At 43.7% G+C, this 13,282-nt stretch overlaps 1 protein-coding gene across 5 annotated transcripts in view; it reads left to right on the top strand.

The window, feature by feature from the left end:
- The first annotated feature begins 1,777 nt into the window (after positions 1-1,777).
- Positions 1,778-13,282, top strand: part of LOC148025651 (G-protein coupled receptor) — a 191,152-nt gene continuing 179,647 nt past the window's right edge. For 4 of the 5 annotated variants that reach the window (XR_015693132.1, XR_015693133.1, XM_087692865.1 and 1 more), the window contains exon 1: positions 1,893-2,047. Coding sequence is in view for 1 of the 5 variants with exons in the window: in XM_087692864.1 (XP_087548990.1) it covers positions 1,942-2,047 (106 nt within the window). In the remaining 4 variants the exon portion in view is untranslated. Of the gene's footprint in view, positions 1,850-1,892; positions 2,048-13,282 lie in introns of those variants that run through there. The other variant, XM_087692866.1, reaches the window with a different exon arrangement.

The raw sequence follows: 13,282 nt of genomic DNA on the forward strand, positions 1-13,282 counted from the left end.
AAGCTAGGAAGATAGAAGGACAATGGGAAAGAGGGCCAATGGCCGGCCATGTAAACAAGGGGATAACCGCCCAAAAGGGATTTAGGGTTTTGTATATAAAGTTGAAAAGTGAATGAGGAGCTCATTCTTTGGTGTGTAGCAAAGTGGACTCATCTTCTTCTCTCCTTCTTGCTTATGTGTGCTTGAGAGAGGGAGTGTAAGAGTACGACGGAGTGAGTGTGTGAGGGTGAGGGATTAAGGAGAAGAAGCTCTCCGTCATATCCTCTCTTCTTCTCTTCTCTTCTCTTGTCTCACACGCAACTATGGAGGATGGAGCTTGAAGGTGGAGGCTTAAGGTTGCTTGAGCTTGCATTGTGAATCGTGGAGCTACCGGTATGCTTGAGGGAGGAGGCAACTTGTTTGGGCATCAAGGTAAGCTCACTACACCCTGGTAGGATCAAAGGTGCATCGACTAGGTGAGAGATAGCCATAGGTGTTCGCTCGAAACACTTGAACAATAAGCAGTCCGTGGGTCTTGGCGGTTGAGCGTGAGCTCGCCTCTATAGAGCATTAGGCACTAAATTTTCTTTCATGCGACATGTATTAATAGCTATATTAATGCATATTTATGAGTCTTGACAAATGTATATTCAAATTTAAAGGACTCTTTTGTATGCATGCCTGGAAAATCAAGTTTGAATAACAAGTGAATCTTTAAAAATTGGATAGATTTTGACATAGGCCTTCGAACACAAAACAACAATCAAAATTTATCCTTTCAATAAAAGGACCAATAAAAATTCACCTTCTTTTTTTCCTAGATAAAAAATAGTAAAATGCAGTTTTTTTTTGGTGAATATTGAGTAAGATAGACAAAGATAGTCGCAAAAGGGAAGAAGAAGAAGAAGAAGAAGAATTCAAAAGGTGTAAGACATTCAGTAAATTTTTCGTCAATGTAGGTCTTATTCAATACTTTATTTTGAGAATCGAAAAGGTCCAAGTCATCTCATGCTATTCAAAAATTGAATAAATATTTTAGATATTTTATGTTCTAAAGAAAAGTATCAAAGTGATCAGTATGACATTGGGTTGAGTAGGCCAAAAATACAAATTCTACCCATGAAAATAAAAAAGTAAAATGATAATTTTAAAAGCTAAAAGATGTTTAGCAAAAGAGAGTACTATGAGTAACTTTCCATGAGGTAGTATAGTGGGGAGTTTCAATCCTTTTTTTTGTACTCATTGAAGTTTTATCCATCTTCACTTGTCATCGAGCCGGATCTCCCATCCGAACCTACGGGGAAATATCTCCATATCAAAGGGCAGAATTTTGGGTCATTGAATCGATCAGGCTTTGTTCTTGCAATCCTTGAGGAAATAACTCTATACATCATACCATATTTTACTTCTTTTCAAGTCACAAATAGTTGTTTCGAGCAAAAACAACTTAAATATTGTGATAAATACAAAATCTAAGAATTTACTCATACCACGTGTATTGGAGATGGTAAATTGTAGTAGAGAGTGTTGATATTTGTAGTAGCGCATGGTCAATTTGTAGCTAGATATGTAACAATGCTGCCATACGTTTAGCCTATGCTTGCATTCAAACGTAAAGGTGCCTATAAATTCAGTAACTAAGAAAGAAAAAAGGCATGTCACACCTAGCAAACTTTACTTGTACGACGTGAAAAGATCTAACATGTCTGCGCGTGACACCACTTTAAGCTCATGGAAAGCTGCTCTAAGCTGCACGTGTAAAAAGAACCCCAAAATCTGAAAAGTGTTTTTGCGACCACGAGGCAACAGAAAGGTGGTGTCGCTTTGGAATTACAGACCACGAGGCAGCTCTCGTGACATACTCACACTTGTACGCACTCTCTCGCTGATCTCTCTCTGTCTGTGTCCCACTACGTAATAATCGCTCTTCTTTTTCTTGTCTATTTCCCTCTCTCCCTCGTTATGCGTCTGTCTGTGTCTAGAATGTGCAAGTTAGAGTTAGCTATGGCTGCCCCGTGGAAGAAGCAACCCCAGCTGTCCTGGACTACGATCATAATCAGCTTCACAGGCAATTTACGTCTGAAAATTGAGTTTGTAGCTTGAACGCATTTACTTTTGTTCAGTCTCAGGGCGCCCGCGCGACTGCATGTTCTCTTCCCGCGACTCCAGTTTGTAGCTTGAACGCATTTACTTCTGTTTAGTCTCAAGGCGCCCGCCTGCATGTTTCTCTTCCCGCAACTCACAGTGACTGCCTGAGTTGCTCTCTTATTCTTCAATTGCGCTCTTCTACACGCTACTTTACCTCAGGATTCATTGTGTTGAAATAAACATGCCAGTATCCTTTCATAATAAATGAAAATTAGCGTAGTTTTCAGATAACAAGAAGACGACTCCTACCTATACATCTACATATCTCAAACTTGAAGGTAGCCTAGAATTTCAAAGGGCAACTAGTTGTAACCTATAGTCCTTATTTTTGAAGATTTGAATGCTCTTTGCCTCATGCGAAAGGTCGAAAGGCTCTTTCAGAGGCGTTGCAAGCTTCAACTTTGAGCATTGTGTATCTATGAAGTCCATGCATGTAGATGATTGTCATCTTTCTCGTGTAGGTGGTTGATCTTGTTGCCATTCCATGCAAGGGATTCAAGGTCACCACAAGTGCAATCTCAAGCTCAATGATTTGTTGAATTGCTCCTTCAAGGAGCCCATTCTATTAAGGCATATACCCACATGTACAAAATTGTCCTATTACAAATTTTTTCTTAGTGTTTTGGAGAGGTAGCCAATATGGGCAGAAACTTTGGTGCTCATTGTGGTGAGGAAGTCGGTATGCATCCTTTGTGTAGGTGGCTCTAAGCATGTCTCTGAATAGGGTCTCTTTTTCATGTAGGAGCTTGAATAAGAAAAGCCCTACACATCTCCAAGCCTCATATTTCATGGTCTGCTGGCATAGTGGTTTGAAGCCCTTTAGGAAGAGGCAATGTTATTGCCCTCCAATCTTATGGTACTCTATGCAATGGCATATGCGGTGATCCTCTAACTCTACCTCCATGTGGCATAACTTAGTCATCTGATGCAATACCCTTGTACCCTCGCTATATTTCTCCGTAGTTAGTGTGGCAAGGAGTGGTGGCTTTGGCCGTGGAACATGTGATACTATGTGAAAGGTGTGTGCCTAGTTTGCTAGGGGTGTGATAAATCCATCAGGAGAGAGGTTTAAGTGCCTAATATTGTTTCATCTTCAAGCCCAATCATTGCACAAGCCTCAACCAAATCCTCTCTACATCTAATCTCACAATGTCTATCTTGATCACTTTGTTAGCTTTGGGCATTTGAGTGCAAGTGAAGTCTAGCCTATAGTCAAATTGTAGGAGTGCATCTATCCTCATCCCACGAAGGCTTAGCCAGGTAAGCATTTGGGCATATTAGCATTGGGTATCAACCTCCTTTGCTAATTGTGTGGATGCTAGGTGGGGATATCTCTATTGTGGAAGCTCTCAAAGTCTTTGAAGGAATGTCATTTTTTTGAAGAGGACCTTTGTAACCATAGGTGCAACATAGCTTTGCTTGAATGGTCTCTCCATAGGTTGCCATCCATCATAGAACCAATGGTCTCTCCATAGGTTGCCATCCATCATAGAAATTTCTCTTGGATTCATCCCGCCTTGCAAGTGGCTTTCTCTTTATGTGGTAAAGTGATGTGTTTTCTGCAACAAATAGCAGGCTGAAAATTTATGTTTTCAGTAGTAGGGTGGTCTTCTCTGAAGGACACCTTTGTGTCCTCACTTAGATGATCATACCATGTGAGTCCCAATGGAAGAGGAACACGAACATGGAGAGAAAATGAGTAGGAATGAAAGAGAAATCTGCACTGAACCTCTAAAGAATGCTAAATACAATGATGGACTGATCAATCCATGCATGCAGCCCAAAGCATTAGCAAGGAATCTAGATCAGGCTGGAAAATGATGACAGCACCGGAGACGGTGACGAAGATGGAGACAGACTATGTAGCCAACAGTCCTCACAAATGATGAAGAAGAATACAGCAATCTGAATCAACACCTATAGATGACACAATAGAGATGCCCTACCCCACAAGTGGCCTCGCTATATGTAGCCAAATCTCACTAAATCTGCCTGACCAGCCCCAACTGATGCAGATAATGCTGCCGCCCTCTGGAAAACAGGCTGCCCTAGGCAGATCACAAATAACTAGCTCCTCCCGACTACTGAAGACTATGGCCTGCATGGTGTGAACACTCTTGACACTCACTAAAAAAGGAATACACACAAATCAAGTGCTCTAGAACAGTTAGAGCTCCAGTGTCCCTGTCAGACTCTGGCAAGGCTGACAACCAAGAGATGAGAGACTAACAAAATATGGCAGGCTAACAATTTCATCCTTCTGGCAGGTCACCTTCCTCCAATAATGTCAGTTGGCATTAAAACAAAAACTTTGGAGTAGGCAGCAGATCTTCTTTCATCCCAAAAGGCAGCTGAAATCGAAATGGAGCTCAAAGCATGTTGGCATCCACTCTAGGAGACAATCCCCATCAAGACAACATATTTCTTGATTTTTTGCAGGTTTTCTAACATGGTAGAGCACGACCATCTGGACAAGGACTCTAATAGAGACTATAAATGTCAGATGGGAGAGGATCGAGGTGCAGCTGAAGTGCAGTAGACAGTGTGAGAGTGAGAGACAGAGTTGAGCACGACACCCAATGCAATAGTACTGAATAGAGTGTCAGATGAAAGTACAAATGATAACCCTTATACCTTAGGGTTATAAGGGGCTGTTCACACCCGAACACAGTAAGTGCCCGTAAGTGTGCACCACAAGCACATACAAAATAGTACACATAATCTGGGGGAAAAAACCTCTCCTACCGAGAGTAAAAAGTGCCCCAGTGTCCTAGTGATCACCCGCACACTCCCATATGAGCGTAGGCGTAAGTAAGGCGTGTGAGATACCCAACAAACCCCCCTGGAGTGAAGAGTGATCAAGTGTACAAGGATCATCCGCCACCAAAGGGCGTCAAATTCAAAGCATCGCGAAATGCTTCAAATTTGTCTCGTGGAAGAGCTTTGGTGAAGATGTCTGCCACATTGCTGGTGGTAGGACAGTAGACAAGGCTGATATCACCTGCATGTAGCCTCTCTCTTACAAAGTGGTAGTGAATCTCTATGTGTTTCGTGCGAGCATGAAACACAGGGTTCCGTGCCACTGCAATGGCACTCTGACTGTCAGTATATAAAGGAGTAGGCTCCGTAACAGATACATCCAAATCAGCAAGTAAGCGTCTAAGCCATACGCACTCAACTGCAGTAGTGAAGGCTGCCTTGTACTCAGCTTCACATGACGACGTGGCAACAGTGGATTGTTTCTTGCTAAGCCAAGAAATGCATGACGAGCCAAGAAAGAAACAATTGCCACTAGTGGAGTGACGAGTATCAAAATCACCAGCCCAATCAGAGTCACTGTAAGCATGTAACTGCAGTGGTCCCCCCTTGGCATAAAGCAATCCAAGAGCTCTAGTACCCTGCAAGTAACGAAACACACGCTTCACAGCTTGCCAATGCGACATACGAGGCTGATGCATGTACCTGCTCAAAACTGAAACGGCAAACTGTATGTCTGGCCGAGTGTGGCATAGATAGATGAGACATCCCACTGCTGGAGCATAAGTATGGATATCAAACAAATCACTGTCATCATGTAATGACAGTTTGAGCCCAGGTTCCATGGGTGTACAAACTGGCTTGCAATCCTGTAAGCCAAACTTCTCAAGAAGTTGCCCAATGTACCTTGACTGACATAATCCAATGCCTCTAGCATCATGTACAAACTGGATGCCCAAGTAATAGTGCAAAATACCCAAGTCAGACATGTCAAAAGTTTGCTGTAAATTATTTTTGAATGCTGAAATCTGATCAGCACGTGTTCCAGTGAGCAAAAGGTCGTCTACATATAGACACAAAATCAGCATGGATCCCCCCTCTTTATGTACATAAAGGGTAGACTCAGATGGGCTGTTTACAAACCCCTGACTAAGCAAGAAGGCATCTATCTTTGCGTACCAAGCTCGTGGAGCTTGTTTCAAACCATATAGAGCTTTTTTCAGCTTGCATACTAAATTTTCTGAGCCTTCAACTGCAAAACCAATGGGCTGCTGTACATACACTTCTTCCTGAAGTTCCCCATGTAAGAATGCAGTCTTTATATCCAGCTGATGCACTTTCCAACCAAAATGTGCAGCCAAGGCAATCATAGACCGAATGGTCGTCATACGGGAGGTAGGAGCAAAGGTCTCCTCATAGTCAATGCCCTTTTTCTGTGCGTAGCCTTTAGCTACCAGCCGTGCCTTGTACTTATCTATGGATCCATCTGCATTCCTTTTCAATTTGTAGACCCATTTCGTACCAATGGCACGCTTGCCAACTGGCAAAGACACCAAATCCCAAGTATGATTCTTATGAATAGAATCCAATTCAGCTTGCATGGCTGCCATCCAATGCACACTATGTCGTGCATCCTCAAAACATTCAGGCTCCTCATTATCATGAGTACATGCTGCCATAACAAACTCCATGGAATGTGCTGAATCATGCAGTCGAGTTTGCCTTCGAGTACGACCAGCCAAGGGTGTTTCCAAATGACTATCTCTCATAGTCTGCGTGTACCATCTAGGCACCTGTCTTGCTTCCTGACTGTGTACAAGTTCCTGCTGAATTTCAGTTTCAGCAATGTGCTGATTTACTGCATGTTCCATAGGAGCAGCTGGCTGAACATTAGGTTCATTTGCTGAAGTACCAGCTGAATCACCAAATGTGATGGGCAGCAGCCCTTCAAAGACATCACGGGCAGCCTGATATGTATCAAAACCAGCCAAGGATAATTCTGATTTTTCATCAAATACAACATCCCTGCTGACAAAAACCTTCTTGGTCACGGGATCATAGAGTCTGTAGCCTTTGCTTTCGTTGCTATATCCCATAAAGATGCATTTTACAGCCTTGTTGTCCAACTTCTTTCGAAGTACCTGTGGAATATGGGCATATGCAAGACACCCAAAAGTACGGAAGTGGCCAACAGAAGGTTTGCGGCTGTGCCAAGCCTCAAAAGGTGTGACGGTTTTCAAGGCCTTGGTAGGGCATCTGTTCAAAATGTGGCAAGCGCACATGACGGCTTCCATCCAAAAACTATGAGGCAAACTCTTTGCCTTCAGCATACATCTGGCCATCTCCATGAGTGACCGATTTTTTCTCTCTGCTACCCCATTCTGCTGTGGAGTATATGCAGTAGTGTACTGATGGATAATGCCCTTCTGCTGCAAATAAGAATTCAGCATAGAGGACATGTATTCCCCCCCTCGGTCCGAACGGAGAGTCTTAATCTTGCAACCAGACTGAGTTTCCACAAGTGCACTGAAAGCCAAAAATGCATCATACACTTCTGACTTCTTTTTCAAGCAGTAGACCCAGCACAAACGTGTAAAGTCATCAATAAATGTTACAAAATAGTAACAACCACCCAATGACTGTGTCTGCATGGGCCCACAAACATCCGAATGCACAAGCTGCAATCTGGCTGTTGCTCTAAAAGCAACATCACGGGGAAAAGAGAAACGATGCATTTTCCCCAAAATGCAACCCTCGCATAAATGCTCAGGAGGTCTCTCCAAGAGAGGTAATCCATCCAACATCTGAGTACGCTGTAATAGCATCAAGCTGCCATAGTTTACATGCCCCAAACGAGCATGCCATAACTCTGCCTCTAACATAGCAGGAGTAAGAGTGGATGTCAAATATGCAGACTGATCTACCGAAAGAGCATCCAACTCATATAACCCATGACACAGAGAACCTGTCAAGACCAATGTCATGTGTTCCTTGTCACGGACCATGCAACGGTCATCATCAAAGGTGACCTGCAAACCACAACGTGCCATAGAAGAAATGGAAAGCAGATTCTTCTTAATGCCAGGCACATACAAAGCATCCTGTAGGCGGAGAATAGAGCCATCAATGGCTGTAAGCTGAATCTCCCCAATACCACGAACAGGGTATGATGCATTATTAGCACACTGAACAGACTTCCGAACGGGAGGTGCACCAAGAGAAGCAAACAAATCTCTACGAGATGTGATATGCCGTGAAGCACCACTGTCAAAGAACCAAGTGTCAGCATCTTCTGTAGAGCTAAATGCTCTATCAGCCCAAGAGACATCATAACTGCAAGTGTAAAAACAATAGTCCCTGTCTGCAACAAAGGACGCGGACTCACTAGCAGTGGAAGGAGCTGCAGAAACAGACATCCCTGACTCCTTCTTCTTCTCTTTGGCGATGCGCTTCCTGCACTCAGTGATGTAGTGGCCAGGCTTCTTGCAGTAATGGCATTTTCCTTTCTTGGCTTGCGTGCCCCCCTGTTTCTGACTTGTCTGTGAAGTGTTACTACTACCAGAACTCTGCGAAGCATTTTTCCCTTGGCTGTTTTTACCCTTCTGCCTTGACATAAAAGCCTGCTCAGAGGCTATACCATCCACACCACTGTTCCGTCTAGTTTGTTCCTCCTCTAGAAGCAAACTGACAAGCTGAATGAAAGTGATGGGCTCTTTCGAAATCCTCATAGTGAGGTTCAAGGCAGTATGAAAAGCCAAGTAAGAGGGAGGCAGTGAATTCAATGTCGTAGAAATCAGCTGCGCATCTGAGTAGTACTCATCCACATTCATGAGTTGCTCCCGCAAGTCCTGAATTTTGTTGAGATGATCCTGCATAGAATCACCCTCATTCATCTTTAGAGTCTCTAGCTCTTTCTTCAAGAAAGAGATGCGAGTCTCATTCTTTCCTGCAAACATCTGCTCCAATATCAACCAAGCTTCTTGTGAAGAAGCTGCTGAACGAATATGAGGAATGATAGAACGTTGAACTGCCAATGCAATCAGCGACATAGCCTGTGCATCCCGTGTATCCCAAGTTTTCTGAGCTGCAGTTCTTGGGGGAAGTGGCTGAGCGGGCTGAGGTGGAGGGTGCTGAGGTTGCCCTCTTGCACGTCCTCCTAGAGGAGGAGTAGCGGGAGCCACAACTCCCGGTCGTGCTTCCTCTCCACTGACATAATCCCACAAATTTTTTGCCACTAATACATTCTTCATCATGAAAGACCAAAGGGAATAATTGTTCCCGTCCAATCGGTCTTCCTTGGACACATAGGTGAATACATCTCCTCCCTGATTTGCCATTATTTCCCAAAAGGCAATAGAGCAATGTCAATGCAGTACGGGCTGGAAATCTGGAAATTTCCAGAAATTGCAGCAAACACAAGTCTGCAATTAATGTGCAAAGGGTACTCTGTCAAAAAAACTGTCACTGATGCACGCTTCCCAAGGTGCAATTAGTGCTCAGCAGCACTAAAACATCAAAAACCCCAAAATTTTCTGCCCAAAATTTCTGTCACAAATGTCTGTTACAAAAGCCCCAAAATGTGCATTCAATGTGTCACAGACAGACACAGCACGTTTCCCAATGCTGAAAACTGAACCTGCTGTTCAGCACGTTTCCCAATGCTGAACCTGAACCTGTTGCACGAACTCCTGTGTAAAAGAAAAGTGCAGAATGTTACCTCTGCGTGTTGACGACGGGCACGATTCCCGAGGTAGTGACTGCTGGGTACAGTCGGACTGACGCACAGGTACAGGCGTGCAGGTCCAGTGACACGCGCAGGCAGGACTGGGCGCGCGCTGGGCAGAGGAGGCGGCACCCAGGACTGGGTGGTGGAGACAGGTGGCGCTCTGGCAGCTGGAGCTGACGGCACAGGCTAGCTCAGCGCAGGGAGGCTGCGCAGGCAGACTGACAGGCGAAGGGGCACTCTGGGCAGACACAGGGCAGAGGACTCGCTGGGCAGAGGTGGCAGCACGCAGGTACAGGTGGCGCGCTGGTTGTTGGAGCTGCACGCTGGGCAGAGGAGTCGTCTGGTGCTGCGCGCTGACGGACTGACAGGCGCAGGCAGGACTGGGCAGGAACAGGCGGCTGGGGCAGAACTGGCGGGGGCTGCAGACTGCAGACTGAAGACTGCTCTGAGCTGAGCTCTGATACCAAATGTCAGATGGGAGAGGATCGAGGTGCAGCTGAAGTGCAGTAGACAGTGTGAGAGTGAGAGACAGAGTTGAGCACGACACCCAATGCAATAGTACTGAATAGAGTGTCAGATGAAAGTACAAATGATAACCCTTATACCTTAGGGTTATAAGGGGCTGTTCACACCCGAACACAGTAAGTGCCCGTAAGTGTGCACCACAAGCACATACAAAATAGTACACATAATCTGGGGGAAAAAACCTCTCCTACCGAGAGTAAAAAGTGCCCCAGTGTCCTAGTGATCACCCGCACACTCCCATATGAGCGTAGGCGTAAGTAAGGCGTGTGAGATACCCAACAATAAAGACCTCCAAAGTGATAATCAAGACTGAAAGACTAGCATATCAACCACCAACAATGGAAGTCTTAATGACAACAATGGAAGGATTCTCATGAAGATTGCTGAGAAAGAAATAATGATGGCAACCTTTGGTGGAGTTGTGGTAGCGAGGGTAGAGTGATGGTGGCTGATGATTGGGAGAGAGTGATGATGATGAGGGATAAACTGAAGATGCCCACAAAATGTCCTTCTATAGAAGATTTTTGGGGCATTTGTCCTATTGTCAATGATAAAATGCACTTTTTCATAAATAATTCTTTTTGGGGCTATTTTTGTGGAGTTAAATAGTATTAATTTTAATTTTACTTGCTAAACAACATAGACCTATTAAAACCCTTGGGAAGACCAATGCCATTGTATTTAACTAATAATACCGCATAGGCTTGGGTGACCACATCAAAGCACTAGTTTACATTTGGTAGAGAGCCCATTAAGATTGTCAATCACATGTATATTTGGTTTCAAGCTTCAAAGGCCACATTTCTTCATGTGGGAGGGATCAAGGGATAAGCTAGCACAGGGCTTTGCTGCACTAGATGCACTTGAGAGACAATGCACACATATGCAATTTTATCTTTTTGATACATTGACACTTGTATATAGAGAAAAGATCTAGGGGTCTAGCTTCTTAGCATAGGAGCATAGATTGGGTGATTTAATTGTTGGCCAATCATATTATTTTTTTGAGCCATAAATAATTATTAAATTAATTTTCAGAATTAATAATCTAAAATTTAATTAAATAAAGCTAGATAATATTGAAAATTTTGAGAGCTAGATAATGTTTACTGATACAAAGAGAGCCGATTTTTAATTTTGCGTTGCATTCCATGGCTAGGATAAAGCCTTGCAAGCAATGTGTTCCAAGCCTTGACCACCTCAAGGTCTTTTTTTTTACGTCTTTCCTTGAAACTCAAGATCAAGCACATATGCTGCAATATGCATAGGAGAGTTATACTCATTCCATTTGTTGATGCATAACTCCTTGATATGCTCATACATGTTTGCATTTGATTCCAAACTCTCCAACTTCTCAATCATGGGATCCATACCTTCATAGATCTTCCCAATGCATGGATCCATGCCATCTGCAAGCCTCAATATGTGCATTATAGGATCAACCATTTGGTTGGTGCGATTCACCTCATCCCAAAAATCTATATTAGAGACGTATGTATTGTATAACACAACAGTAGCAGTGGGAGCTTGAGTCCAATTTTTATACTCATCACTAGCAAATGTTGAGAAACCCTTCACCCTTCACCCGCTGTTTGCATTTTTGCATTTGTGTGTTTTTACGTTTTGCGTTTAGGGTTTGCAGCCCCAAAAAGGGGCGCCATCCTAGACTGAATATGTCTATTTATAGGCCACTCTCTCATTCATTCCTCACGGCTGATTCATTCAGTCTGTCACCTCTTCCCTCCAGCCTCTCCACTGCCCTCACACCCCTTCTGGAGGACATTGCGGTTCGTGGTTCGTGGTTGTCTTCATCATCTTCCTTGTGCTATGATTCAGAACTTCATCATTCCATTCATCAGAGTTTCTTCTCTCTTCTCTTCTCTCCTCCATGTTTACCGAGTTCACTCTGTGTTTCTTCTTGCAAACCCTACTGTCTCGCTGGTACGTAATCTTTTGACATGGTATCAGAGCTGGATGTTGTTAAACAACGGCATAGATTCTCCATTCCAGTGAAGGCAAAGACCGGTGGCGGGTTCGGCATCCACTTCTCTTCTTCTTCTTCCGCTGCATCAATATCTTGTTTTTGTAGGTTTCAAGTGTTTTCAGCTTGCTGCCCATACCCCTTTCACGGAGGACATTGTAGTGCCGACTGTCCCTTGTTGTCATCTACAATCTGGTGCCTCATTCTAGCCTTTAACCTTCTCCGTCATTTGTTAGGATTGCTGGCTGTGCACTCCATCTTAGTCTCCATCACCATCTTTGGTGCTATCATCAATCCATCCTGATTCGGTGCCCTCATTGACGCTTTGGGCTGTGTGCAGGGACTGATCAGTCCATCATTGTATTCAACATTCTTTCCAGATTTAGTCCAGATTTCTCTTTCATTCCTGCTGTCTTCTTTCCTCTCCTTTCCTCTTCATGTTCATGTTCCTCTTCCATTGTGCACTCTCATGGAAATGACTACTGACAATGCTGGGACAGCTCGTGTATTAAGGAAGAAAGGTGAAGCTGCATTTTGAGAAGAGGACCTGTGTCTGGCTGAAAATGAGTCGTTGAAGCTGGAAACAACTGGCTGAAGTCTGATACTTGCTGTTGGATAAGTAACAAGAGCTGCTTGGCTTCAGGGAGGTAAAACAAAATAGATCAGGGATAAAACGCTGCAGATTGAATGCTCTCCATCAGTCTTCTTGGTGATGATACCATATGGGAGTATGCAATGGAAGGAAAGAAACATGGAGAGGAGAAGGACAGATGAAACACAAAAGAAACAAAGGGAAAAACTGATTCAAAAACTGACACAAGGCTGCATTATAATCAGCCCCTACAAGTGTGGAAGTGTCTCAGCTGGGGCATTGGACTGATGGCAGAGATCAGAATCTGACTAAGAAAGATGTTAGAGAATGATGGTTGGATCAATGATGTGTGGAGGCATGTGAGTGGCAGCCTATAAATAGGTCATTTGCATGAAAGATGTCAATCTAATACTGCCAAAGGAGGTATCTACACGAAACTAACCGCCCAATTGTGTGTATTGTGAACAAGCTAATAGAAACAATGGATGAGCTGATCAAAACCTAGAAAACCTAATCTCCAAATGATATGCCTTTAATGGAGAAGACTTACACACATATAGACTGATAGACTAAG

Source organism: Lygodium microphyllum, chromosome 14, assembly GCF_053477565.2.
Source record: "Lygodium microphyllum isolate KBCC chromosome 14, Lygodium_microphyllum_v1.1.10, whole genome shotgun sequence".
Taxonomy (NCBI): domain Eukaryota; kingdom Viridiplantae; phylum Streptophyta; class Polypodiopsida; order Schizaeales; family Lygodiaceae; genus Lygodium; species Lygodium microphyllum.